Source organism: Dryobates pubescens, chromosome 4, assembly GCF_014839835.1.
Source record: "Dryobates pubescens isolate bDryPub1 chromosome 4, bDryPub1.pri, whole genome shotgun sequence".
Taxonomy (NCBI): Eukaryota; Metazoa; Chordata; class Aves; order Piciformes; family Picidae; genus Dryobates; species Dryobates pubescens.
The window spans coordinates 32599488-32626830 of NC_071615.1; the positions used below are offsets into that span (position 1 = coordinate 32599488).

The following is a 27343-nucleotide window of genomic DNA, read 5'->3' on the forward strand; positions in this document are numbered from 1 at the left end:
AAGAAACCAAAAACCCCCAAAGTGAATGAAAAGGGACAGAACTTGTGACTTGAGCAGGAAACCATGAAGAGAGAAAAATAAAGCAGCTGAGTTTGGTAACAGAAGGAGCAGTTCCCATTGCCAGGCGTGCTGTGGAACACAAGCCCATGCCTACAACACCAAGCTCTTTGGTCTTGGCTGTGCCTCAGGATGGTGTTAAGCCTGGACTTGTCATCTCTGTTGTGGGGCTTGCAAGACATTCACTGGATTTCAGACTGGTGAGGGATTTGTAGCTGGCTACTGATGTGAGGGAGCCACAGAGCCCGAGCAGCGATGGGGTGTCCTCCTTCCCTGGGAACAGAAACAAGAGGCAGGCTGAGCATTTGGACAGCACAGGATAGCCACCACAAAAGCAAATCAGGAACAGAAGAAACTGTTTGATCTGCTCTGCTGTGGATGACATCTTCCTGCTCCAGCACTTCTGCACCTCAGAAGTACAGAGGACTGATGCCACCTTCCCTGGCCTGGTGGCAGAGGTCCCTGAGGTCCAGGTGGAGCAGGTCTAGAGAAGGGCAAGGAAGCTGGTAGAGGGCCTGGAGAACAGGACTGATGAAGAGCAGCTGAGGGACCTGGGGGTGTTTAGTCTGAAGAGAAGACTGAGAGGAGACCTCATCGCTCTCTACTGCTCCCTGAAAGGAGGTTAGAGCCAGGTGGGGGTTTGGCTCTTCTCCCTAGGAACAAGTGATTGGAGGAGAGGAAATGGCCTCAAGTTGCAGCAGAGGAGGTTTAGGTTGGACCTGAGAAGAAACTTCCTGACTGAAAGGGTTCTCAAAGCCTGGAACAGGCTGCCCAGAAGGCGGCTCCCTTCTCTTCTCCAGGCTGCACAAGCCCAGGTTGCTCAGCCTGTCCCCATAGCAGAGGTGCTCCAGCCCTCAGATGATCTTGGTGGCCTCCTTTGGACTCACATGTGTTACCTTTAAAGATAAAGTGTTGAAATTCAAACCCAAACTCTTGTTCTCAGTGGCCAGAGCAGACCTTACCAGAGGTAAAAAGCAGTCAGAAGTAGATCTGCACATGAACTGTCCATCATGGACACACTAATTCCATTTCACTTTAGCAACCTGATCCAGTGGGAAGTGCCCTTGCCCATGGCAGGGGGTTGGAACCTGGATGATTTTGAAGGTCCCTTCCAACCCAAACCATTCTTTGATTCTTCTGATTGTCAGAAGTCCTGTGGCATTTCCCTGCTTTCCAGAGCTGCCCACAAGATGGAGCAGCCAGACCTTGCCAAGCACCCAGCCTTTGAAGATGTCTACATCACATCTCTGCACCAGCATGAGGCAGAGATTCATAGAATCATGGAATGGGTTGGGGTGGAAGGGACCTTCAAAATCACCTAGTTCTACCTAGCTTCTCCCACCAGCCCAGCTTGCTCAAGGCCTCATCCAACCTGGCCTTGAACACCTCCAGTGAGGGGGCATCTACAACCTCCTTGGGCAACCTGTCACATCATCTTCCTCTATCTGCTTTAACCCAAGCACTGCCAGGGCCAGAGCCTGGAGTCTTTCTTTTAACAATCAAAAAGGGACACTTCAAGAGCTCCAAAGATTTGAGTTATATCTGAGAGATGACAGAAGATGCTCTTTGGAGCCATGCTGTCCCTGGTTGTCTGCTGGAGAAGGAAGATGTGGAACATTTTTGAAGCTTACCTTTAAAGTACAGCACAAAGTCTTGGAATTACTGAGGTGTCCCTGCCCACAGCAGGGGGTTGGCACTGCATGATCTTTAAGGTCCCTTCCAACCTAAACCAGTCTATGAATGAATCCATACCTTCGTGCAACAAGTTGATTCCATCCTGCTTGCCATCCTGTGAGTGACCTGGCTCCAGAGAGGACTGAGAAAGGCTAACTTCTGCTGAAAGCTGGTCCAGGCTGTGAAAACTCTTCCTGCAAAGCAAGGAGTATTTAACAGTAATGCAGTCAAAGAGAATCCAAATTGTTACACATATGCTAAGTTAATAAATTTAATGATTGGACTTGATGGTCTTGAAGGTCTTTTCCAACCAAAAAATGATTCTATGATAACAAAATATCCTCAGTCCTCTGTAAGAGCTTTCTGCAAAGAACCAGGCAGTCAACCTTCCTTCTCCTAAACACTCTCATTTGGGGTTTTTCCTGAAGCAATGTTTTCCTTTTTCCCCCCAATGAATCCAAAGGAAGGACATTTTTATGCTAAGCAAGAGAAGGAGAAGCTGCTCTTCTTGACAGCTGATCCTTGTACAACAGGTCCTGCCACCAGGACACAATCCAGAGTAGGCCAAGGGAAATGTGTCAGTTGGAGCTTCCCTACTCCTCTAAAGGTGAATCAAAGTCAACACTCAACTTACTCATCCCATTGTTGGTTGTGCTTTCTATAGAGGAGAGTATCCAAGGCAACAGCATTGACATCCAGAGCTCCTGGGGAAGGCCACTGGTTGGTGAGGTGAGTGGTTAATTCCTGTCTTGACCTCAAGTCATTGTTCTTTAGCACAGTCCTGGGAATGCAAAAGGCAGGACATCTCCTTAAGGTACAGGGAGAACAACAGGACCAACAGTCCTGACCATGCTGATGTTCTGCTCTGACCAACCAACAGACTGCAGGCTTCCCAAAGCCTCTGACACTGCTCATTCTGCCATGGGGAAGCAACTGAGAAACCTACTGAGGAGCTTCTTTAGGAAGAGGGAAAAGCTGAACTGAGAATCTCTCTGCACAGGCAGTAAAAAAGCAGCTGCAGCCTGGAGATTTTCTGACAGCATGATGGCAACCAGCAGGCCAACTCTTCTGCAAACCAACTATGGGAACACAAAGCCCTTTCAATCCTACTCAATTCCATGTACAAAACAGGCCCCACCTAATACTGCTGCAGAGTGAACCAAAAACCAGGCGCCTTCCTTCCATCCTGTGTGTCCAGGTGAGATAGAACATGTGGTTCATCTGCTTTCTACTATCCTCCAGTTTGGATACATCTGTGGTTGTAAATGAGAGAGAGTATTTCCTAGTATTCAGCCTGAACTTCCCCTGGCACAGCTTGAAACCCTTTCCTCTGGTCCTGTTGCTTGCCACCAGGGAGAAGAGGCTTACCCTCTCCTTGCAAGGAGCTCCTCGCTGATGTGACTCCACAGCTGACATCCTCAGGGATGCACTTTGTGTTCAGCTGGTACCTGAACTATTCAGCAAGAACCTCAGCAAGGAAACCACCTAAAGAGCCAAATTTTTCCACAAAAGCAGGTCAGACACCAGCAAGCTCAGCAAGGGCTGTTTGGCAGCTGGTTTGGAGAGAAGAACACAGCAGCTTGGCAGAATGAGGTGGGGCAGCAGCACAGGGAACAAAGCTACCTTCCAGAAGCTTGTCTCAAGACAAGAAATTCCCCCAGTGCTCATGCAAGTGAAAAACCAGCTTCTTTTCCCTAGGATCACCCCCTCCACCTCCTAAGGGGTCTAAGGAATAACCATTTTGATACCCCAAAGCTCTCACGTCCCTGTGTAATTCCCCTGATCCCATGGGGCACCAGCAGTAATCAGGTAAACCAAAGGCTTTTTGATCTGAGGAAACTCAAAACCTGGCCTAGTCCTCATGAGGTTAGCACTGACACTGCATCACCTCCTGATTCAGAAGGACTTCACAGAATTGTTTTGGTTGAAAAAGACCTTGAAGATCATTGTGTCTAACCATGATCTAACTCTGCCAAGGCTGGAGCTAAACCGTAGCCCTCAGCACCACATCTCTGCCTCTTTGAAATGCTTCCAGAGACGGAGACTCCACCACCACCTCTCTGGGCAGCCTGCTTCAGGGTTTCATCACCCTTGAAATACAGAAGTTCCTCCTCATGTTCAGATCAATGCTGATGTTCCAGTCTGTGCCCCTTACCCCTTGTCCTGTTACTGGGCACCACTGAACAGAGCCTGGTCCCATCCTCCTGCCACCCACCCTTGACGTATTGATCAGCATTGATGAGATTGCCGCCTCATGCTGCCCCCATTCTCTCAGCCTCTCCCCATCACAGAGATGTTCCAGGCCCCTCAGCAACTTTGTAGCTCATTGCTGTCCCCTCCCCTGTTTCTACCGCAGGGGAAGGGCCTGTGCACAAACAGATTTGGTTCCCAAGAGCAAACCGGCTGAGGAACACCAGCTGAAGCCCAGAGCAACCTGAACGGCTGCCGAGCAGCCTCAAGCAGACTTGATGAACGGCAGTGGTTCATAACCAACATGGAACAAACCTCACAATCCATCCCAAGAACAACACTGAAGACCACAAGTCATAGAATCACAGAATGGTGGGGCTTGAAGTGACCTCTGGAGATGAGTCCACCCCACCCTGCTAAACCAGAATACCCAGGGCAGGTCACACAGGAACACTCCCAGATGGCGCTTGAAAGTCTCCAGAGAAGGAGACTCCACCACCTCTCTGGGCAGCCTGCTCCAGGCCACCAGCACCCTCACACCAAAGAAGTTTCTCCTCACGCTGTGGTGGAGCTTCCTGGGTTCCAGTTTGTGTCCATTGCCCCTTGTCCTCTCACAGGACACCACTGAACAGAGTCCGGCCCTTTCTTCTTGCCCCCTACCCTTCAGATACTGATCAGCATTGATCAGATCCCCTCTGGGGCTGCTCTTCTCCAGGCTCAACAGCCCCAGGGCTCTCAGACCTTCCTCACCAGACATCCTCAGCATCCTCACAGCCTCCCTTGGACACTCTCTAGTAGAACCCTATCACTCTTGAACTGGGGAGCTCCTCTCCAGAAGCATGCAGTTGGTTTTAAACTAAAACATGATGCAACATTGTTGTGTTGGAGCTGTGAGGGTGTAAGGATGATGCAAAACAAGGTCTGCAGACAACACCTTGAGCCATTCAGATTGCATCAGGTTTGAAGCCACCTGGTAAAATGGGAGGTGTCCCTGCCCCATGGTAGTGGTTTGCAAGTGGATGATCCTCAAAGTCCCTTCCAACCCAAACCATTCTATAAAGGTACAGAGAAGCTGAGGGAAGAGGGAGCTGAAAACAGACCTGGCTGAAGTAGTGAGGACTTCAAACTGCTGCTGCCAGTTTGAGGGAGAGAAAAGACCCAGGAGCACACCTAAAAGTGTGGCTGATGTGAATCATGGCTTGAGAGCCATGAAAGCTTTCCAAGGAAAGCAGGATTAGCACTCTCGGGTTGGACTTCTAGGAATGGAATCTGCCAAGGAGCTCAAGGATTAAAATTTAATCTCCCACTTCCTTTCAGTGAGAAAAGAAAGCAGCAGCAAATGGGATTTGCTGTGCTGAGCATCTGAGGATTAGAGCCTTACAAAGAGAAAAGGCTTACAGAGGAACTGCCTCAAAGGTAAGAGTGCTCCAGCAGGGCTTCAGCAGTGCTGCTGCTCTCCTACTGCTCCAGATGATTTCGTTTGCACATCTTTACAAGATTGCATTGGGTTCAAGGGAGCCTCAAAGCTCATCTTATCCAACCCTTCCAGGCAGCAGGGACACCTCCAGCTAGATCAGGCTGCCTAGGGCCTCCACCACATCTCTGGGCAAACTGTTCCAGTGTCTCCCCACCCTCACTGTGCAGAGCTTCCTCCCGATGTCCAACCTAAACCTGCCCTGCTCCACTTTCAAACCATTGCCCCTTGTCCTATCCCCACAGGCCCTTCTGAACAGTCCCTCCCCAGCCTTCCTGTAGGTCCCCTTCAGATATTGAAATACAGCTCTAAGGTCTCCCTGGAGCCTGCTCTTCTGCAGGCTGAACATCCCCAACTCTCCCGGCCTGTCCCCAAAGGAGAAGCGCTCCAGCCCTCCAATCACATGTTTAATGTTAGGGAATTCAAACTGTTTTCTACAGTTAGCCAAGCCATGGCCTTCAGCAACCTGATCTACTGAGCTGGGAGGGCAGATTTTGAGACACACAAAATGTTAACCCTCTGTAAACTGGCTAAACCTTCAGCTTCATGATTTTCCAGTCACAAAGTAGCTTTTAGCTGAACTGAAAGCTGTGCTGCTCCTTGTGGTTTGGATAACAACCTCAAGTGCCAAGCAAGGCATGTCTCTGGTCCTTACTCCCCATTTTGGGGTTGGTTTGGTTGGGTTTGTTGTTGGGTTTTTTTGGTTGGTTAGGTGGTTTGGGCTTGGTGGTTGTTTTTTTTTCACACAGACCTGGACAGACTCAGATTCTGCCAAATCCATTGAGAATTACATAGAAAACATTTTGATTGCACACCTGTGAAGCACCATTTTGGAAAGATCAACTAACACTCACTGAAGAGAAGTTTGAAGCAGCAGAACAGCAGCCAGTGGGATACAAAACCAGTATTTAAAAGATTTCCAATGGTTTCCATCCCACAGCCAATGGTCCTACAGCAGCCCTCACAGTGCTTTACAAACAGCACTCTGCTGTGCCTGGGGCAGAGCCACAGCCTCAAATTTGCTCTTCCCTGCTGACAAAGAATTCAGAGAGATGACAGCATAGACTGCTTCAAACTGCTGCTACTTGGAGGGGAGCAAAACACTGAGATCTGAATTCTGTGAGCACCAGGCTGAAATGGCTGGGCCACCAAAACGAGGTGGCCAAAACTCATGTCCCATGGCAGACATATTTGTGATACAGCATGTGCTGCTGCCTGGGCAGCCTTGGGAGGAAAGGGGAAAAAAAGAAGAGGAGGGTAGGAGGAAGGGGGGGAGAAAGGAAGAAGGGAGAAGGAGGAAGGGGATGGAGGGAAAGAAGGAGGGAAAAGGAATGAAAGAGAAATGAAAGAATGGTTCAAAGATGTCAAATACAACCGGTGCTGACCACCCCAAACCTGCTAGGAATCTTTCTTCCCTCTCCCCAACACAGCTTTGGGTTGCTAACACACTTCCAGAAGAGCTGATCCTAGAAGCAGGCTGCACTCACAGCAGAAACAATCAAGATTCCCCCCTCTCCCCAGATGTTGAGTATAGCCCAGGCTCCTGACTACAGCCTCTCCCCAGCTCACTGTCAAGGTACAATAGAAACTACTCCACAATCTGACCCCTTACACAGGAAGTCCAACACAATCACATCCTGAAGCCTTCACAACAGACTGGGTATTGATCAGCTGAAAATCAACAGCAAGTCTGAATGTTCAGAATTCCCAAGTATCAGAGTGGGCTTAAATGAGCTCACACCTTCCCTCCACCTCCCCCAAATCATCAGGGAGGCCAAAAATGGCTAACATGAATCATTCAGAAAATAACTCAACTACAGGCAGCTCTCAAAAGCTTACAGGCAATGAGAAAAAAAAAAAATAAAAGCTCAGAAAAACAACTTTTCTTCCTCAGCTCCCAAAGTGGCATGAATAAAATGCAAATGCTGTGTTCCTGAGGAGCTGCATCAAATCAGTTTCAAGCACTGGTAATAAAATGATCAGCCACAAGAGAGGGGAACTAAAAAAAGACACAAAAAAGGGGGTTGTTTACAAGCTAGAAACACTTTTTTACTGCATAGAAAAGCCCCTTCTGGGTGGTGTCTGTGAGATGTTAGGTAGAGGGAACCAAAGCACTCCAAAGCCATCTCTTCACCCTGGATCATTCTCTTCACCCTGGATCATTTCAAAGGCCACAGACCACTTCCATTTTACTTCAGGGCTCAGACATATACAAACTGCTCCAGATAGAAGGTAAAATAATTTAGTTTGGATTTGTCATGAAGGGAACAGAGCACACAGTTACTGCAGCTGCATACTACAGCAGTCTCCTGGCAATTTGTCATTACAAAGAGGTTCTTCATCCCTCTGGGTCTTGAAACGTGACCAGAGGGTGCCTCCGCAAAAGGACAGCACCTCCCCACCCAACAGACAGGGCTGGGAAGATAAATCAGATAAGGATCTTAAGATACTTAAGTATTTATCATCTACAGATGATGATAAATGCACATGTGGCTCCTAAAATGATAGATGTGCCCCTAGAAAAAAAAAAAATCAAACCTCCTGGTGTTCTAGCAGCTGGCCCTGAACAGAAGAAAGGGTGAGCAGCAAAGTGCACATTTTTAGGGCTGTCAGGAGAACTTGTGCCTGAGCCACACAAAAATCAAATGGAATCTGTACCAAGAAAACAATTATTTCTTGATTCTCTGCTGCCTGGCACTTCCAATACAGTGTTCCAAAGGAAGCTGCTTCCAACCCGTTCTTTTGAAGGGCTATCTTAAAGATGGAAGCAATAAAATACTTACAAAAGCATGTTGAAAAGAAACCTAAGCAAGTTTACTGGAAGCTAAAAAAAACCCAATAATGAAATATCACAAATTAACCTCAGAAGGAGGCTATCTGCAGCAGTTTTCAGGGCAGGTATTTCTGGGTGCATGATTTCCCAAGAAGGACTAAAAAGAATCAAATAAATGTAAAAATGCACCAATCATTTTTTTTTTCCCCCCAAGACTTTGCCTCATTTCCACAGGACCAGAACAAGTTAAATAATGTCAGTCATGCTGCTCTAATAATGAGGCCTGGATGAGGCCTTGGGCAAGCTGGGCTGGTGGGAGGTGTGCCTGCCCATGGCAGGGGGTTGGGGCTGGACGATCGTTCGAGGTCCCTTCCAACCCAAACCATTCTATGAATCCATAAACAGCATTTCTCCATCATACTAACTTACAGCTGGTCTTGCAGCTCCACAATGATATATTCCAGCTGCTCCTTCTCCATTTTATGGGCCAGATCCATATCTTCGATTCTCTGGAGCAGCAGCTTGTTCTGTGAGACGGATTCAGAGAGTTGGTTCTCTCTGAGCCGTACCAATTCTTCAAGGTAGCCCTGGAAAGGGAAGCAATTAAGACAGCTCTGAAGAACACACCACCAAAAAGTTGTTCATTGTATGGTCATGTTTTTTCTAGTTCAAGGTTCTGCTTTGGGGTTGGGGAGGGAGGCTAAATTTTCTAACACTCTAGTAAATTGATTTAAGATTAGTATGATGTTTCCTAACAGGTACTAAGGAAATAAACTACTTATTGATATTAAACAAACAACCAACAAACAACCCACAGAATTGTTTGGGTTGGAAAAGCTCTCTGAGACCACCCAGTCCAACCATCAACCCAACACCACCAAACCATGGCCCCAGGTGCCATGGCCACACATTTCTGAAACACCTGCAGGGATGGGGACTCCACCACCTCCCTGGGCAGCCTGTGCCAATCCCTGACCACTCTTGCAGAAAAGAAATTTTTCCTCACCTCTAACATAAACCTCCCCTGGCACAATTTTAAGCCATTTCCTCTCCTTCTAGCACCTGATCCTATGAAGAAGAGTCCAATCCCCACCTGGCTCCAGCCTCCTTTCAGGGAGCTGTAGAGAGCAATGAGGTCTCCCCTCAGCCTCCTCTTCTCCACAGTGAACAAGTCCAGGTCCCTCAGCTGCTCTTCCCCCACTGTTTTGGGACACTCTCCCTATAAATTTTCCCCCACTTAATTCCTCTCCCATTTTGAGATGCTTCCATCCCCTCCCCCATTTTGGAGAAGCGTCTGTGGCAGAACAGAATAATGGATGAACCAGGGAGCCAGGAAATGTCAGCAGTGTGAAACACCAAATTAGTTTTCAAAACCAACATGGAACAGTCACTAGTACAAGAAAAAGATCACAGCTCCAGACTTGATGCAGCCCTGAGCAGCCTGCTCTATTTGGAGGTGTCCCTGCTGACTGCTGGGGTGTTGGACAAGATGACCTTCGAAGGTCCCCTCCAAACTGATGCAATCTGTGATGCTGTGAACTTATTTTAGTCTCAGTCCAAGTCCTGAGGAATCTTCAGAGCATTTCAGACTGGGGGTACTTGTGCCCTGTCAGAAGTTACTCTGACTGTTAAGGTACAGCTTGAAGCTCTGAGTAGGGCTTTGGAAATACTAACTGGCACCTTGGGACATGCATATGTTTCCTGACTCCCAGAAACTGCAAACAAACATCTTAACAAGAGCAATTTTAGATATGAAACCCCAGGAATCTATGAGCAGTAAACATCTCTGTCTGTAAGGGCACTGAGATGCAGTGGCAGCTGACAGAACTCCAGCATAAAGAGGAAACAAAGAAAGGAGGAGTGTGCACCACTCCAAAGGAGGGGAGGGAGAATTTCCAGAGAAGTAACAAAATGTCTAACTATGACTCATCAACCTGGACAAGAGACAACTTGGAAAAGACAAACTCCCAGATTCCCAGAGCGGCCTGGAGAGGGCAGGAAGGAAGCCACTGTTCATGATTTTTTAATCTCCAAGAGCCAGGCACCATGAAACGAAGCTAGCAGGAGCCAGATCCAAAGGACAGCAAAGTAGGTGGCTTTTCACACAACAGATGGAAGAAAAGCAGGACACTTTGCCAAAAATATGGTTTGGATGCTAAGAATTTCCATGAGGCCAAGAGGCTATGTGACAAGTATTTGGAAAAGAGATCCATCACAGACAGACCTTCTCACCCTCAGCAAGTCCTGATACACAGAGGAGAAACAGTGCAGATGCATTTGCTTTGGTTTTACTCTTCCCTTCACACCTACTTTGGGCAAGTATCCAAGCTGGGGCAGTGGGATAAGCAAGGATTCTTGGTCTAAACCAGCACAGCATTGCTGACACAATCAAGAAATCATAGAACTGCTTGGGTTGGAAAAGCTCTCCAAGATCACCCAGTCCAACCCAACACCCCCATGGCCACTAGACCATGTCCCCAAGTGCCATGGCCACACATTGCTGGAACAGCTCCAGGGCTGGGGACTCCACCACCTCCCTGAGCAGCCTGTGCCAGTCACTCTAGCAAAGAAATTTTTCCCCATATCCATTTTTTTCCCCCAATATCTGAGATGTCATAGAGCTCAGTAGATGCCAGGATTCAACTGGCTGAAATGCTCCCTGTCCCACCCTGCCATTCCAACATCTCAGAAGACACAGATGCCTTCATCTTAGCTGCACTCCAGTCTCTTTCATGGTGTGGCCCTGGCGGACATCATTCCCCTGCGCTCTGGGTGACTGCAGCACACAGACTTCCTGAGGAGGCACAGAAGGACTTTATAACTGCTTGTACAAAGGGAAGGTTAATCACAGAATCACGGCATGCCAGCTTGGAAGGGACCCAAGGCTCATTTGATGCAACCTTTCTAGGTGACAGTGCAGCTGAACTGAGCTGGCCCAGCACCCTGCCAAGCTGAGCCTGCAAACTGCCCAGTGCAGGGACTCCACTGCTTCCCCTGCAAGATGATTCCAATGTCCAGCTGTGCTCATGGGGAAACATTTTCTTCTGGAGTCCAATGGGAATCTCTCCAGCAGTAACTTGTCCCCATCACCCCTTGTCTTTCCCATGGGACTCCTTGGAAAAAGGGAGTCTCCATGCTCCTGGTAGCCTTTTATGTCCTGATCCATGGAGCAACTGAGCAAAAGAAAGGTTTATTGGCATCACCATATCAGGTACTTTTGTACATCAGTTTCAGCTTGTTCTTGTCACAAATGTCCTGTTTTCCAACACACAGAATGGCAGGAAGCCCCTTTTTGGAAAGGAAACATCTCACCTCAATGACTTTAAGCTTGAGGAGAGCAGATTCAGACTGGAGATGAGGAAGAAATTCTTGACAGCAAGGGTGGGGAGACACTGGAACAGGTTGCCCAGGGAGGTTGTGGATGCGCCCTCCCTGGAGGTGTTCAAGGCCAGGCTGGATGAGGCCTTGAGCAAGCTGGGCTGGTGGGAGGTGTCCCTGCTTATGGCAGGGGTTTGAGACTGGATGGTCTTGAGGGTGCCTTCCAACCCAACCCATTCTATGGATCTAAGAACCTCTGATTAACTGCACTGTGTGCAGCTCAGGTGTTGCTGCTACTTACTGCCATGAAACAGGTCCCCAAAAAGGAAGGAGAGAAACCTTCAGGAAAGGGCCTTTACCCAGCCTCTTTGTGGGCCTCTGTCTACCCAATTAACACAATTCTGTAACCTCTAAGGAAGGGGGAAACCACGTGAACAAGCCATGTTTGCTTCCAGTTTGTAACCTGACAGCTTCAGAGACACATTGCCCATAACTGAGCATGGAAAAAGGAGCCAAACTCCTCCATTAGATTTGTGACATCTCAATTTCATGCTGAAACCTCAATCCCAGGGTTATTGTGGCTGTTACTCTTCTCCTCCCACCCCAAACCTCTTCTCCTTCAAATCAGTCAGCAAAGGCACTTAGACACTCTGGGGATCAGACCATTTCAAAGCACTTCTGTGAAGCTAAATAATATTTCATCTATTTTCTGCCTTCACTGCAATGGAGATGCCACCACTTGGCATCTGAGCTTTGGTTCAGCTCCATCCCCTCCCTCCCCCAGGCTCCTCCTTTACCTTCTGCTCCAAGGCCAGCCTGTACTTCTGCTCCACCCTTTTGCATTTGTTGTACCAACTGTTCTCATCCGTGATGAAAGGAGGACCAATGTTCTCTGGAGTGCTGCCTTCACTGCCACTGCTGCCCAGCGTCCTCAGCTCTTCTTCATCACTGCTGATGCTGTCAGAACTGAAGGAGCACAATTTGTCAGCCAAGTGAAAAGCTGTCCTTGGGAAAGTGCAAATTCCCCTTAAATTAAAGCAGTGTGGTTGTCCACAGCAGCTTGAGAGATCCTCACAAGATGCCTACAGCTCTGAGCCAAAAAGAACTGGAATGTTGGCACAAATCATCTCATAGCTCAAGTTTTTCTGTGTACAGCCACCTAAAGAACAGGCAAAATGTTAGCTTGCCTGGGGCCAGTCAGACAACTGTATGCAGGATACTCTTGGAATCACAGAATGGTTTGGGCTGGAAGGGACCATTGAGATCATCTAGTTCCAAACCCCCTGCCATGGGCAGGAACACCTCCCACTAGGCCAGCTTGCTCAAGGACCAAGACAACCTGGCCTTCAACACTGCCAGGCTTGTAGCCTCCACAGCTCCTCTGGGCAACCTGTCCCAGTGCCTCACCACCCTCATGGGCAAGAATTGCTTCCTCAAGGCTCATCTCAGTCCAGCTTCTCCCAGTCTGAAGCCATCATCCCTTGTCCTGTCACTCCAGGCCTTTCTCAAAAGTCCCTTCCCAGTTCTCCTGTAGCCCCTTTCACATCCTGGAAGACTGCTCAGAGGTCTGCCTGGAGCCTTCTCTTCTCCAGGCTGAACAGCCCCAACACTCTCAGGCCTGTCCCCATGGCTGAGATGCTCCAGCCCTTGGATCATCTCTCTGTCAGTTCTTTTTATTATTAATCATATGGCTGAGCAACATGTAGCTGGTCTTGATTTTCTGTTATGTGCTCCTGCTGCTGATCTGTCAGAGAATTGTTTGGGTTGGAAATGCCCTCCGAGATCACCCAGTCCAGCCATCAACCCAACACCACCATGGCCATCAAACCGTGTCCCCAGGTGCCATGGCCACACAGTTCTGGAACACCCCCAGGGATGGGGACTCCACCATGTCCCTGGGCAGCCTGTGCAATCCCTGACCACTCTTGCAGCAAAGAAATTTTTCCCCATGTCCAACCTAAGCCTCTCCTGGCACAATTTCAGACCATCTCCTCTCCTCCTATCACCTACAGGATCAAGTCACATCTTACCATGTATCATTTTAATATACACAACAACTACTTTTAAGTTCATGGTGACACAGCAAGGACAATTAGGTGTGGTGACAGTAAAGATAAGATGTACCTTTGGGTGAACTTCAGGTAGGGTGTATAATCTATGACAGCTGGAAAGCTGCCATCCAAGCCTTCTCCCTTCAGACAAAAACTGGGAAAACAAAGAAACAAGGATAAGGTTACCACAGGAAAACTCAATGGCAGTGAAGCTGAATCTCACCAGTGGGAAATGTGATTTGTATTCATTTTTTTATGATGAGAAAAGTCTGGAGAACTGAGCACTCAAACTTTGCTCAGCCAGGCCTGGCTGGTCAATATGAAATCAAAGTCCCTCAGCAGGTGAATGGATCATGAAATAATGGCCATTGGAATGTGCTGCCCAGGGAGGTGGTGGAGTCACCATCCCTGGAGGTGTTCAGAAAAGGATTGGATGTGGCACTTGGAGCCATGATTTAGTTAGTCATGAGGTGTTAGCTAATAGGTTGGACTGGATGATCTCTGAGTTTTTTCCCAAGCTGGTTGATTCTGTGATATAGTAATAAAATAATGAAAGACAAAAATAAATCTAAAATGATTCTGTGATTACTATGAGGGGGCAAAATAGATTCTGTTCTCACCAGGGCTTCCCTATCTCCACCTCAAATACTTCTCTACAGGTCATGGCTTCACAGAATGGTTTGGGTTGGAAGGGACCTTCAAGATCATCAACTTCCAATCCCTTGCCATGGGCAGGGACACCTCCCACTGCCTCAGCTTGCTCAAGGCCTCATGCAACCTGGCCTTCAACACCCCCAGGGAGCAGGCAACCACAGCCTCCCTGGGAAGCCTATTCCAGAGTCTCACCACCCTCCTATTGAAGAACTTCTTCCTCAGATCCAGTCTAACCCTGCTCTGCCTCAGCTTCAAACCATTCCCCCTTGTCCTGTTTATAGACACCCTCAGGAAAAGTCCCTCTGCAGCCTTCCTGTAGGATCCCTTCAGGTACTATCAGGCAGCTCTAAGGTCCCTCTGCAATCTCTTCTCCAGGATGAACTACAGCATCACTTTCTTCTTACCCAGAACAGCTATCCAAGATCTCCTCCTCAATCCCTCCCCATCCTTCCCCCCACCTAGTTCTTGTCTCTCACACTTCCAAGAAAATCTAACAAGGTTTTCTATCAGCCATTGATTTGCAAGCACTTTCCCTGAGCATTTTGTTATGAGGGATGCAAATCTGCTACCTGAAATCAATGGCGTTGAGTCCCAGCAGCATCCCAGCAAGCATGTTGGCTTCTTCCCCAAGGACAATGGCTCCATCCTCATAAAACCTCCTTCAACAAAGATGACACAAATTCAGTTAACACCATTTTCTCTCAGATAATTCATAGCTTCACAGGATGGTTTGGTTTGGAAGGGACTTTCAAGATCATCCAGTTCCAACCCCATGCCATGGGCAGGGACACCTCCCACCAGCCCAGCTTGCTCAAGGCCTCATCCAACCTGGCCTTGGACATTTCCGGGGAGGCAACATCCACAACCTCCCTGGGCCACCTGTTCCAGTGTCTCCCCATCTGCACTGTCAAGCATTTCTTCCTCATCTCCAGTCTCAATCTCCCCTCTCCAGCTCAAAGCCATCAACCCCTCATCCTGTCACTCCCAGCCCTTGTCAAAAGTTCTTCCCCAGCTATCCTGGAGCCCCTTCAGGTACTGGCAGGCTGCTCTAAGGTCTCCCTGGAGCCTTCTCTTCTCCAGGATGAACAACCCCAGCTCCCTCAGCCTGTCTCCATAGCAGAGGTTCTCCAGCTCTCTGATCATCCTTGCAGCCTCCTCTGGACTTTCTCCACAACCTTCTTGTGCTGGGGCACCAGAACTAGATGCAGTGCTCCAGGTGGGCTCTCACCAGAGCAGAGGGGCAGAATTCCCTCCTTCAGCTGCTGGCCACACTTCTTTGGATGCAGCCCAAGACATGGCTGGTTTCTGGGCTGCAAGTGACCATTGCCAGCTCACTGGGATTCAGGTGAACATTACATATGGGAAAAGGGAAAGCAAGAGCTGGCCAGGGGGACCAATCCTGAGTCCCTCACTTGAGAAATGTTTGCTAAAACATTGCAAAGCTTAAAGTCTTCCAGAACCTGGTTGTTTTGAAGTCTCTGAGGGCTGTGGAGATGTACTCAGACAGGTGCTTCTCCATCAGTGCCACTCTGATCCAGGCCCGACCCTGCAGGAAGAAACAGACAACAGATATTGAAGCATTCCAGAATCAAAGCCTTGATTGTCCACTTGCAAATGAAGCCTTGATTCACCTGGGTGAAGTGCACTGATGAATAAAATTACCCCTCAGGATGAATTGTTGCCAAGATGGAATCACAGAGTGGTTGGGATTGCTGCTGCTTCTCACCAGCCCTGTTCTCCACACCCTTCACCAATTTCTTTGCCCTTCTCTGGCCCCACTCCAGCACCTCGACATCCCTCTTGAATTGAGGGCCCCAGAACTGCACCCACAAGTCACACAGTAGCCAGACCAAGCAGAAACTAAACTTACAATAAGCTAGGCAGATGCTGAACAACAGCACCAGTACCACCACCACTCCCATAAACACCAACAGCACCACAGAAGCTTTAGCAGAGGGAAGGGAAATGAAGAGGATGTCTCTCTGGGAGAGCTGCCTTCACCCTGCAGTCCTTTGGAACACAGACTTATGGACTCATCAAATCACCAAGAATGGAAAAGACCTCCAAGATCATCATCATCAAGTCCAACCTTCTAATCCACACCTCCATGATCACTTCATCTTCATTTCCCCCAAAAGCTCTCTTGCCAGAGCTACTCATCTGCCAGAAGCCTGCTTCCCTCCTCATGTGGAGACTGCTCATGGGCTTTGAGCAACAAACTTTGGCTCTTCATAGAATCACAGAATTGATTTGGCTCTAAGACCACCCAGTCCAACCATCAACACAGCTCCACTATGGCCACTAAACCAGGGCCCAAAGTGCCATGGCCACACATTTCTGGAACAGGGATGTGGACTCCACCACCTCCCTGGGCAGCCTGTGCCAATCCCTGAACACTCTTGCAGCAAAGAAATACTTCCTAACATCCAACCTAAACTTGAGTGAAAGTCCAACCCTGCTGCTGCTGGTGAGCAGCTCTGCTGACAGCAGAGCTACCATGACTGGCAAATCCTCCTGAAGCAGGCACCATCAGTAAAGCTGATCTCCATGGTACTGCTATCTGTGTAGACCTGCTTCTAACCTTTCCAGATGAAGATATCCCAAATGCTCCCCCCCACACCTTGAAATACCCAACAGCACTCCTCACCCTGCTGCACAAAGGAGCTGCTTTGTTCACTCCTTGGCTTGAGGCTTTCCACGGAGGACAGGAAAATGTGGATTTATTTATCAGGCTACTGCAGAAAATGGCTTTGCCTCTTATTGCCCACTGGAGTCACATCTCTGTGTCCATTAAAATCTTGGGATTCACAAACACCTGTCAGATAAATCTTGACTAGAAGCAAAACAATCATCAGATTGTGCCCCACGAGGCCCTCCAGGAAGGATTTGTAAATAAAAGCTGCTGGAGCACCTCTGCTGGGGGAGTTGGGGCTGTTCAACCTGGAGAAGAGAAGGCTCCAGGGAGACCTCAGAGCAGCCTTCCAGTACCTGAAAGGGGCCTCCAGGAGAGCTGGAGAGGGACTTTGGACAAAGGCATGAAGTGACAGGATGAGAGGTGATAGCTTCAAACTGGGAGAAGTGGCACTAAGATGAGCCATGGGGAGAAAATTCTTCCCCATGAAGGTGGGACCCTTCTCTGGACCCACTCCATCAGCTCCATGTCCTTCCTGTGTTGAGGGCTCCAGAGCTGGACACAACACTGCAGGTGAAGTCTCCCCAGAGCAGAACAGAGGGGCAGGATCCCCTCTCTCCATCTCTGGCCACACTGCTTTGGATGCAGCCCAGGCTGCCCTTGGCCTGCAAGTGCCTATTGCTGGCTCAGTCAATGAATGAGAAGTCGTGGGCCAAGCTCAGCAGTGTGGGGGTTTTCCTGGGTCCAGAGGTGTCAGCTGTATTTTAGACAGAGAGATGGAACAGAGAGAGTCAGTCTGAGCTGTCTCTTCCCTACCTTAGCTCTAGAAGAACCGACGTTCTCCATGTTCTCAATACTGCAGATGCAGCTGTGGGAGACCTTTCGGCAAGCTACGCGAATGTAGTCCCAGAAGCTACGAGGGCTTTCGTAGCCAAACCAGGAGATCTGACCTTAAACCAAAATACAAGAGAGGGAAACGTTTAGGAGCCTCTCTCTCTGCTTAGTGGAGAGAAACACAATTAAAATACTTCCTTCTGAGCGGCCTGCACTGACAGCATTTTGTACTAGCAAGATTCATAGATGTGTGGAATGGTTTGTGTCGGAAGGGATCTTCAAGATCATCAACTTCCAATCCCCTGCCATGGGCAGGGACACCTCCCACCAGCCCAGCTTGCTCAAGGCCTCATCCAACTTGGCTTTCAACACCCCCAGGGAGGAGGCAGCCACAACCTCCCTGGGCAGCCTGTTCCAGAGTCTCACCACCCTCCTACTGAAGAACTTCTTCCTCAGCTCCAGTCTAACCCTGCTCTGCCTCAGCTTCAAACCATTCCCCCTTGTCCTGTCTCTAGACACCCTCAGGAAAAGTCCCTCTGCAGCATTCCTGCAGGATCCCTTCAGGTCCTGGCAGGCAGCTTTAAGGTCTCCCTGGAGCCTTCTCTTCTCCAGGCTGAACAACCCCAGCTCCCTCAGCCTGTCCTCACAGCAGAGGTGTAGACATTCTTCAGTGCTAATTTGAAATTAATTTAAAGGCACAAAGCCCTACAACATCATGCTGAAGACAAGATCCACATCACTCAGAGCTGACTGCAGGTTTTAAATCATAGATTTTCCAATTCACAGAATGCTTTGGGTTGGAAGGGACCTCAAAGATCATCCAGTCCCATGGGCAGGGACACCTCCTGCTAGCCCAGCTTGCTCAAGGCCTCATCCTGGCCTTGAACACCTCCAGGGAGGGGGCATCCACAACCTCCCTGGGCAACCTGTTCCAGTGTCTCCCCACCCTCACTGTCAAGAATTTCTTCCTACTCCACAGTTTAAATCTGCCCTCCTCATGTTTCAATCCATCCCCTTCCCATCAACAACAGATCATTGTTTTCCAGTCCTGTGTTCTATGATATCCCCTTAAAATCCACATTGTCACAGCACCTTACCTCCAATTTCTAAAGAAAAAAACAATTCCTGGCAGCGGATAGATTTGTTCCCACACCATTCCCAGCCTGCCACACAATGCACAACTTGATGCCACCTTCCCTGTTTTCATTTAGCTCTGCAAACTGAAACAATCCCACTGGTAATTATGGGCTGAAGACTGCAATAACAACTCAGCTTCTTGAGTTTCTCTGGTTCTCATGTGAAACAGGGTTTTACTTCCAAATTCACAGCTTCACAGATTGCATCAGGCTGGAAGAGACCCCCATAGCTCATCTTGTCCAACCCCCTGCACTCAGCAGGGACACCTCCAGCTAGATCCAGGGTCACATCAAATCTGATCTTGAATGTCTCCATGGATGGGGCCTCCACCACCTCCCTGGGCAAACTGTTCCAGTGTCTCACTGTGCAGAACTTCCTCCTGATGTCCAACCTAAACCTGCCCTGCTCCAGTTTCAAACCACTACCCCTCATCCTATCCCCACAGGCCCTTCTGAAGAGTCCCTCCCCAGCCTTCCTGTAGGTCCCCTTCAGGTATTGAAACATAGCTCTAAGGTCTCCCTGGAGCCTTCTCTTCTCCAGGCTGAACAACCCCAGCAGCAGAGGTGCTCCAGTCCCTTGATCATTTTCAGGGCCTCCTCTGGACCCACTCCATGTCCTTCCTGTGTCGAGGGCCCCATAGCTGAACACAGCACTGCAGGCGAGGTCTCCCCAGAGCAGAGGGGCAGAATCCCCTCTCTCCATTTCTGGCCAAGCTGCTTTGGCATTCTGGGCTGCAAGTGCTCATTTCTGGCTCCTGTCCAGCTTCTCCTCCATCAGCACCCCGAAGTCCTCTTCTGCAGGGCTGCTCTCAGTCTCATTACCCAGCCTGGATTGGTATCTTGGATTGCCCTGACCCAGGTGCAGGACCTTGCACTTAGCCTCACTGAATCTCTCCAACCTGTCCAGCTCCCCCTGAATGGCCACATCCCATCCTTCAGTCCTATCAGCCACACCACTCAGCTTGTTTCACTGCAGACCTGCTGAGGGTGCCTCAGCCTTGCTCTCTGTATCACTGATGAAGAGATTGATCAACAGTGGTCCCAATACAGACCCTTAAGGGTCACCACTTGTCCATTTGCCTGTAACCTGCTTGCCAGCCTGTGATGGCTTTCTGTCTTTCCTGCCTGTCCTGAATAACAGGCCATGAAGCAAAAGGGTGTTGGGGATAAACCCCCCAATATTTATATATACAAGTCTAATGATTCGTGCTCAAGGATGGCTGCACCTGGGGAGAATAAGAAATGCGAACAATCTCCCTGCAGTCTCAAGTTGCTAAGTACCCCTAATGACTGCACTAAGCTTCGTCTCAGTGTGACAAACACCATGTTTGTGCCCCTCTGAGTGGTTTGGTTCCTTTCCCTTCTGTGACAGAGTGACAGCAGGTAGCAATTGTGCTGCTGAAATGTCAGCCCCCACACAAGGCTGTTCACAAAGCTTAGTTATGAAGATTAACTAGCAGCAGGAGGAAAAGGAGTGGATTGGCATCTTCCACATCTATCTTTAGATGATGATGATGATGATGATGATGTCCTTCAGAATCCTCAAGTCATTTCAGGAGCTGTACACAGAACTAAGATCTGTGGAGAAGCTTCCAAGGCCTCTTCTAGTGCAAGTAAGTGCTGAGGCACACTCTGTTCCCTCAGCAAAGCAGCTTCCTCTAGAACAATCAGAGGAGGCAAACAGACATCTTCCTGAATAAGAACAGCATCTGACTCCCCACCAGAGGAAAAGCAGCCACTGACCTTTCTCAAAGCAACTTAATCTAGATCCATTACATTCCAACAGCAAAAAGCAGCTTAGAAAGGACCTAAACACTATCTGAAAAAGAAGGCAACAGATGCAAGGGACTGAGACAGCAAAGACAGCAGCACCAGGGATCTGCTCTCTGCAGCATCTGTCACAGCAGCAAACACCACAGTTGCTGTGCAGGCTCTTGGAACACAGCCTTACCATGAAGCAGAGAAGCAAAGATCAGCTCCATAGAATCAAAGAATCACAGAATGGTTTGGGTTGGAAGGAACCTCCAGAGGTCATCCAGTCCAACCCCCCTGCACTCAGCAGGGACATCCTCCACTAGAGCAGCTTCCTCAGAGCCTTCTCCAGCCTCACCTTCAATATCTCCAGGCATGAGGCCTCAACCACCTCCCTGGGCAACCTGCTGCAGTGTTCCAGCACCCTCACAGTGCAGAACTTGTTCCTCACATCCAATCCCAATCTGCTCTGCTCTCATTTCAAACCATTGCTCCTGTCCTGTCCCTGCAGGCCTTTGCAAACAGTCCCTCTGCAGCCTTCTTGTAGCCCCCTTCAGGAACTGGCAGGCTGCTGTTAGGTCTGCCTGGAGCCTTCTCTTCTCCAGGCTGAACATCCACTTGTTCTTCCAAGAAGAACACTGGAAACATGTTTCCCAGTCCCCCTCTCCTGCACTTTTCCACAAGCAATCAGGAATCAGCAGCAAAGGGACAGAGACACGACAGCAGCGCTTTGACTCAGCACGCAGGAGGCCCTACAGGTTTCATGGGAGCCAATTCTCCCAGCAAAGCCACCCCCAGGGAGGTGGTTCAGGGCCATACCTTTGAGTCGATGGCTTAGGATCTGCTCCAGAATGGCTGCAAAATTGTGAAATTCGGGAGAGGTGTCATCGATGGTCTCAAAGCATGAACGGTCAATCAAAGTCTTGACTGAAAACCTAGAGCAGAAGGACAGGGCAGTCAGAAATTCCACCAACAGCTCGAGAGCAGGGGACTGGTTTGAACAAACCAGGTCAGCAAAGAACAGAAATCCACCTTGATAAAGTCAGCCAGAGCAACACAAATGCATTCTGGGTGAGGAAGGGGATGGGTTTGTGCAGCACTGAAAAGAGAAGGCTTGGGGGAGACCTTATTCGCATGCAACAGGACATACAGGGTGGCTGCCAGGAGCATGAAGACTCCCTTTTCCCAAGGAGTCCCATGGAAACAACAAGGGGTGATGAGGACAAGTTACTGCTGGGGAGATTCCCATTGGACTCCAGAAGAAAATGTTTCCCCATGAGCACAGCTGGACATTGGAATCATCTTGCAGGGGAAGCAGTGGGGTCCCTGCACTGGGCAGTTTGCAGGCTCAGCTTGGCAGAGTGCTGGGCCAGCTCAGTTCAGCTGCACTGTCACCTAGAAAGGTTGGAACAGATGACCCTTGGGTCCCTTCCAAGCTGGCATGTTGTGGTTCTGTGTGGAACAGTCTGAAAACACAACCCCCATTGCTGGTCTGAGGCATGAAGACTTCAAACCACCAAGCTAGCAACAATCCCCACACTCCCTGCTTAGAAGGGAGCTAATTAGGCCCTACTGATTTCCCTCTTCCCTAACCTATTCTAATAAAGCTGCAGAAAAACAAGCACTCAAGAGCACCAAACATCCGTTTCTCTCTGTAATCCTAGCCATCAGGATTTCTGCTTGGTGTTCCATCAGTGCTCCTTTTACCCTCAATATCCATGCCCAAGGATCAGCAGAGTCACCTCTGTCCCATGACGAGAACACTCTGAATCCATCCCAGTGCAAGAGCGCTGCAAACAGATGATGAAACAAAGCCACGTTCTGCACTCCTACCTCTGCGCATTGACTGGAGCAGTCTGATGGCCCTGTGAAGGGGGAAGAGTTCTCTCCAGCACCATGTGACTGCATTATTATGACCAAAAAGATTTAAACAACTAACATTTGAAACTGGAAAGGCTGAAGCAGGTCATGGTAAGAAGCAGACAAGATGGAATTTGGATGTCCCCTCCCTGGAGGTGTTCAAGACCAGGGTGGATGAGGCCTTGAGCAAGCTGGGCTGGTGGGAGGTGTCCCTGCCCATGGCAGGGGGTTGGAACTGGATGATCTTGAACCCAAGATGATCTGGATGATCTTCCAACCCAACCCAGTCTATGATTCCGTGAATCTCTGCGATATTCTCGGCAGGAGAAGTAGTCAGAAGCTTTATGCCACAGGATCTCAGTGTTTCAGAGTTTTCACCCCAGTGACAGATGCAGTGGCCATGCAGAACTGAAATCTGAGTCCACCCAGAAGAAGAGAGAAGCAGCAGCAGACAGCACCAAGCTGTTCTGCAGTGCTGTGGATCACCAGCATGGCTGCTCACAGGCTTAGATGTATGGGCCTTGAAGGTGCCCTCCAACCCAAACCACTGCAGGACTCCATGATAAATATGCTCCACAGCATCTCCACACAAACAGTTCTGCAGCAGGTGACTGTGCAGGTATGGCAGGAAGGATCTCCCCTACACCAGCAGTGCTGCAGAAGTAACCCCAAGTGCCTTCTGAGAGCAGCCACACAGCCTCCTGATGCTGGTTTCCCAAATGAAGCTAATTCTGCTCCCACTCAGCTGACAGCTAGGTTTGAAGAGTTTCAGCTGCATTATCTAATCCTGAGGAACCTTGTGAAGCAAACCTCCCCATCCCACCTCTCCTGCGAGCTCCTATTGTTTCCCTGGTTCTGGCAGGACAGCAACTAGGAGTGAGGAGGGTGGAGGAGGAAGCTTCTTCTGCACTGCCAAGTTATGACTCAGTTTTGAACTCCTCCACGTTTTTAACCAATTTTCAGTGACAGACATCTGTGCTCACCAGAGCATTTCTACCGAGCCAGGATCACTGCTAGGCAGCAGTGGAAGGGAGGTGTCTCCAAGAGGCAGAGATGCGGTGCTGAGGAACATGGTTTAGCCCCAGACTTGGTGCAGCTATAGAGTGGTTGGAGTTGATGATCTTAAAAGGCTTTTCCAACACCACTTTGGATGCAGCCCAGGCTGCCATTGGCCTTCTGGCCTGCAAGTGTCCTCTTGTCCTGCTTCTCCTCCACCAGCACCCCCAAGTCCTTCTCTGCAGGGCTGCTCTCAATCTAATCACCCCCCAGCCTGGAATGGTATCTAGGATTGCCCTGACCCAGGTGCAGGACCTTACACTTAGCCTCATTGAACCTCATGAGATTCTCTTCAGCCACCTCCCCAGGCCCCTCTGAATGGTCCCATCCCATCCTTCAGTCCTATCAGCCACACCACTCAGCTTGTTTCACTGCAGACCTGCTGAGGGTGCCTCAGCCTTGCTCTCTGTATCACTGATGAAGAGATTGATCAACAGTGGTCCCAATACAGACCCTTGAGGGACACCACTTATCACCTGTCTTTATGTGGACGTGGAGCCATTGACCACTGCACTCTGGATGTTATTTTCCTTGGGATCTGTCACCTTCTCTGAGTGGTCAGCCACATATCCCCAGTTTAACTGAATCAATTCATCTGAGCTATCTTTAACATAAACATTTCACACCCTCTGAGGATTTTGATTGGAAATGACAATTTTCTTACCAGGTTTGATGCTAATTTGGCTATTCCTGACAGAACTCAGTTTTCAATAACAGAAAATGTGTGGTAAAGGCAGGAAAGCACAGAAATATTTTCCTGTTACACTGGCAGCAGAATAAAAATGCAAATAAATGTAGGCACATGGTGATAACAAAGCCTTTACCTCCTCATCCTTGCCAAATACTGAGATGGATTCTCAAATTTCAGATTTTCTGAATGCATAGCAAGATTTAACTGAAAACAATTAAAATTAACAGTGAAATGGAAACCTTCTGCTTCTTCTGTTTGATAGAATCATAGAATGGCTCAGATTGGAAGGGACCTCAGAGCTCATCTGCTCCAACCTCCCCACCATGGGCAGGGACACCTCTCAACTAGACTCAGCTGCTCAAGGCCTCATCCAGCCTGGCCTTCAACACCCCCAGGGAGGAGGCAGCCACAGCCTCCCTGGACAGCCTATTCCAGAGTCTCACCACCCTCATACTGAAGAACTTCTTCCTTAGCTCCAGTCTAACCCTGCTCTGCCTCAGCTTCAAACCATTCCTCCTTGGCCTGTCTCTAGACACCCTCGGGAAAAGTCCCTCTGCAGCCTTCCTGTAGGATCCCTTTAGGTCCTGGCAGGCACTTCTAAGGTCTCCCTGGAGCCTTCTCTTCTCCAGGCTGAACAACCCCAGCTCCCTCAGTCTGTCCTCACAGCAGAGGTGCTCCAGCCCTTGGATCATCCTTCTGGCCTCATCTGCACTCACTCCAGGAGCTCAGTGTCCTCATGTTGGGGACACCAAAACTGGAGGCAGGAAAGGGCTGCAAAGCATTGGTGATACTCTGAGATCAGGTACTAGAATCTGAAGCAACACTGAAGCAAATACCTTTGAGCAGGCACATGCCTTCGCAAGCACCATTAACTATGCCAGTAAAAACCAAAGAAATGAAGAATATCATTGACTCACAGAATGATTTGGGTGGGAAGAGATCATGAAGAACACCCAGTCCCAGCCCTCTGCCACGGGCAGGGACACCTCCACCAGCCCAATTTGCTCAAAGCCTCATCTAACCTGGCCCTGAACACTGCCAGGGAGTCTCCCTGGGCAACCTGTTCCAGTGTCTCCCCACTCTCAAGAAGTTCTTCCTCATTTCCAGTCTCAATCTCCCCTCTTCCAGCTCACAGCCACTACCCCTTATCCGGTCACTCCCAGCCCTTGTCACTGAAGACTTTCTCCAGATAACATTGACATTAGCTTGACAACTTAAAAATGTACCAATGGAAACAAACCAAAGGAGCCCCTGCTGCCAGCATGCTCATGGCTTTAAAAGCCTGCCATGATGTAATGGGGCAGTGCTGCAAGCCTGGCAGTGCTGCATGGATCCAACAAAGCCATCAGTGGAAAGCCACCGGGAGGATGATTACAGTTGTGTAAGCTCAGCAGCAAGAAGCTGAAATCAAGAAGTGGGTATCCCAGATGCAGGCTGTGCTGCAGATCTCCTGATCTACATTTTGGAGATAAAAATATCTCCTGAATGCAGCCTCCCTGGGACTGCTCCTGCAGCACCAGAGCCTCACAGCAGCACAGGGTTCACCACTTCTGCCCACAGCAGCTTGAAGAACAGCTCAGGGCTTCACTTTGCATCCAGTATTTACTGCCTGAATTTTAGAAGCAGTCACACTGTGCCAGTTGGTCTAGATGAAACTAGATGAATTGAAGCTTGAGGAAGGGAATTTAAACTGCAGAAATTCTTGACAGTGAGGGTGGGGAGACACTGGAACAGATTGCCCAGGGAGGTTGTGGATGTCCCCTCCCTGGAGGTGTTCAAGGCCAGGCTGGATGAGGCCTTGAGCAAGCTGGGCTGATGGGAGGTGTCCCTGCCCACGGCAGGGGGTTAGAACTGGGGGATGTTTGAGGTTCCTTCCAACCCAAACCAGGATTCTTTAAGGTCCCTCCCAGCCCAAACCATTCTATGACTCTATTCTCATGGAGACAAAAACCTCAGCCCAAGGCTGCAGAGTTTCCTCTGCCCTGCTTTGCTCCAGAAGACGCCTTCGGCGGCCCAGGGATGCAAGCAAGGTTCCCCCCCGCCAAAAAGAAAAGCGCCTTTAAAGCCCCGATGCGGCGGAGCAGGTGCGCCTCGGCCGCCGGAGGAGCTGAGTCAGGATGGAGGAGGCTGCGCTCCCCAAGGCTGCGTGACCCCGGGGGCTGGGGACCCCCTACACTGGCAGGGATGCGGACACACCCCCGGCCTCCCCGCAGACCGGGCGGCCGCAGCCGAGCTCCAGCCTCCTCCGCGCAGCCACCATGGCCAGCGGCCGCCCGTCACCTGCGCGGCGCGGAACGGTGCCCCCGAGCCGCGCTGCCGGGCGACACCAACGGGTCCCCCGGGCAGGGCAGCGCCGGGCCCGGTGCGGCGGCTCTCACCTGCAGACCGTGATCAGGTTCCGCCGTTCCACCGCCGCGTTGCGGGCCGGGCCGCTCTTCCTGCGGGCGGGGACGTTGAGCCCCCCTAAGCCGAGGGCCGCCATCCCCGCTGGGCGCAGGGGGAGCCGCCGGGGCTGGCGCCGAGCCTTTGTTCCCGGCCTCCCGCTGCCGAGGATGCTGCGCCCGCCGCTCACCGAGCAGGAGCGGGAGGAGGAGGAGGCGGCCCCCGTATTTCCCTCAGTGCTCCCCAGAGCCAACAGCAAAGCAGAGCCCCGCGGCAGCCCGAGAAAAACCGGCGGGGTCCCGGCGGGGGCCGCTCGGACACCCCCCCCAAAACCCCCTCCTGCCGTTGGGGAGGAGCACGGGGGGAAGGGAGGGCGGGACCGGCCGGGGGCGGTGCTGGGCGGGGGGCGGAGCGGGGGCTGGGGGACACCCTGCGCCCCCTGCCACATGGGCACAGCGAAGAGTCATAGCCAGGGGTAGGCTGGAAGGGTCCTTTAGGATGATCCAGTTCCAACCTCCTGCCGTGGGCAGGGACACCTCCCACCAGCCCAGCTTGCTCAAGGCCTCATCCAACCTGGCACTGAACACCTCCAGACATCCACAACCTGTCCCAGTGCCTCACCACCTTCCTGGGCAAGAATTGCTTCCTCATGGCTCATCTCAATCCAGCTCTTTCCAGGCTGAAGCCATCACCTCTCATCCTGTCCTCAGGCCTTTGTCCAAAGTCCCTCTCCAGCTCTCTTGGAGCTCCCTTCAAATCCTGGAAGGCTGCTCTGAGGTCTCCCTGGAGCCTTCTCTTCTCCAAGCTGA

General features: G+C 50.1%; 1 protein-coding gene across 3 annotated transcripts; it reads right to left on the reverse strand.

Moving 5' to 3' along the window:
• RUNDC3B (RUN domain containing 3B) lies at nt 1-26822 on the reverse strand. Of its 3 annotated transcripts, XM_054161043.1 has the most exons (11): nt 26531-26822; nt 21365-21480; nt 17640-17773; nt 15652-15737; nt 14761-14850; nt 13611-13691; nt 12284-12452; nt 8598-8755; nt 2366-2512; nt 1810-1925; nt 1-330 (listed from the first exon to the last, which is right to left on the reverse strand). In XM_054161043.1, exons 1-11 carry the CDS (start codon nt 26632-26634, stop codon nt 185-187), a joined length of 1347 nt encoding a protein of 448 aa, XP_054017018.1. In that variant the 5' UTR covers nt 26635-26822; the 3' UTR covers nt 1-184. The 3 variants fall into 3 exon arrangements, with proteins under 3 accessions (XP_054017018.1, XP_054017019.1, XP_054017020.1); XM_054161044.1 differs by lacking the exon at nt 2366-2512; XM_054161045.1 differs by lacking the exon at nt 21365-21480 and having other exon boundaries at nt 26531-26581.
• Nucleotides 26823-27343: the final 521 nt, after the last annotated feature.

Bases quoted from the DNA above. Each gene is read 5' to 3' on its own strand.
- RUNDC3B (XM_054161043.1), bottom strand. From the start codon at position 26,634: ATGGCGGCCCTCGGCTTAGGGGGGCTCAACGTCCCCGCCCGCAGGAAG. The intron at 12,453-13,610 runs GTACATCTTATC...GTGCTCCTTCAG, and splicing joins TACCTGAAGTTCACCCAAAG to TTCTGACAGCATCAGCAGTG. The intron at 1,926-2,365 runs GTAAGTTGAGTG...CTTGCTTTGCAG, and splicing joins CACAACCAACAATGGGATGA to GAAGAGTTTTCACAGCCTGG.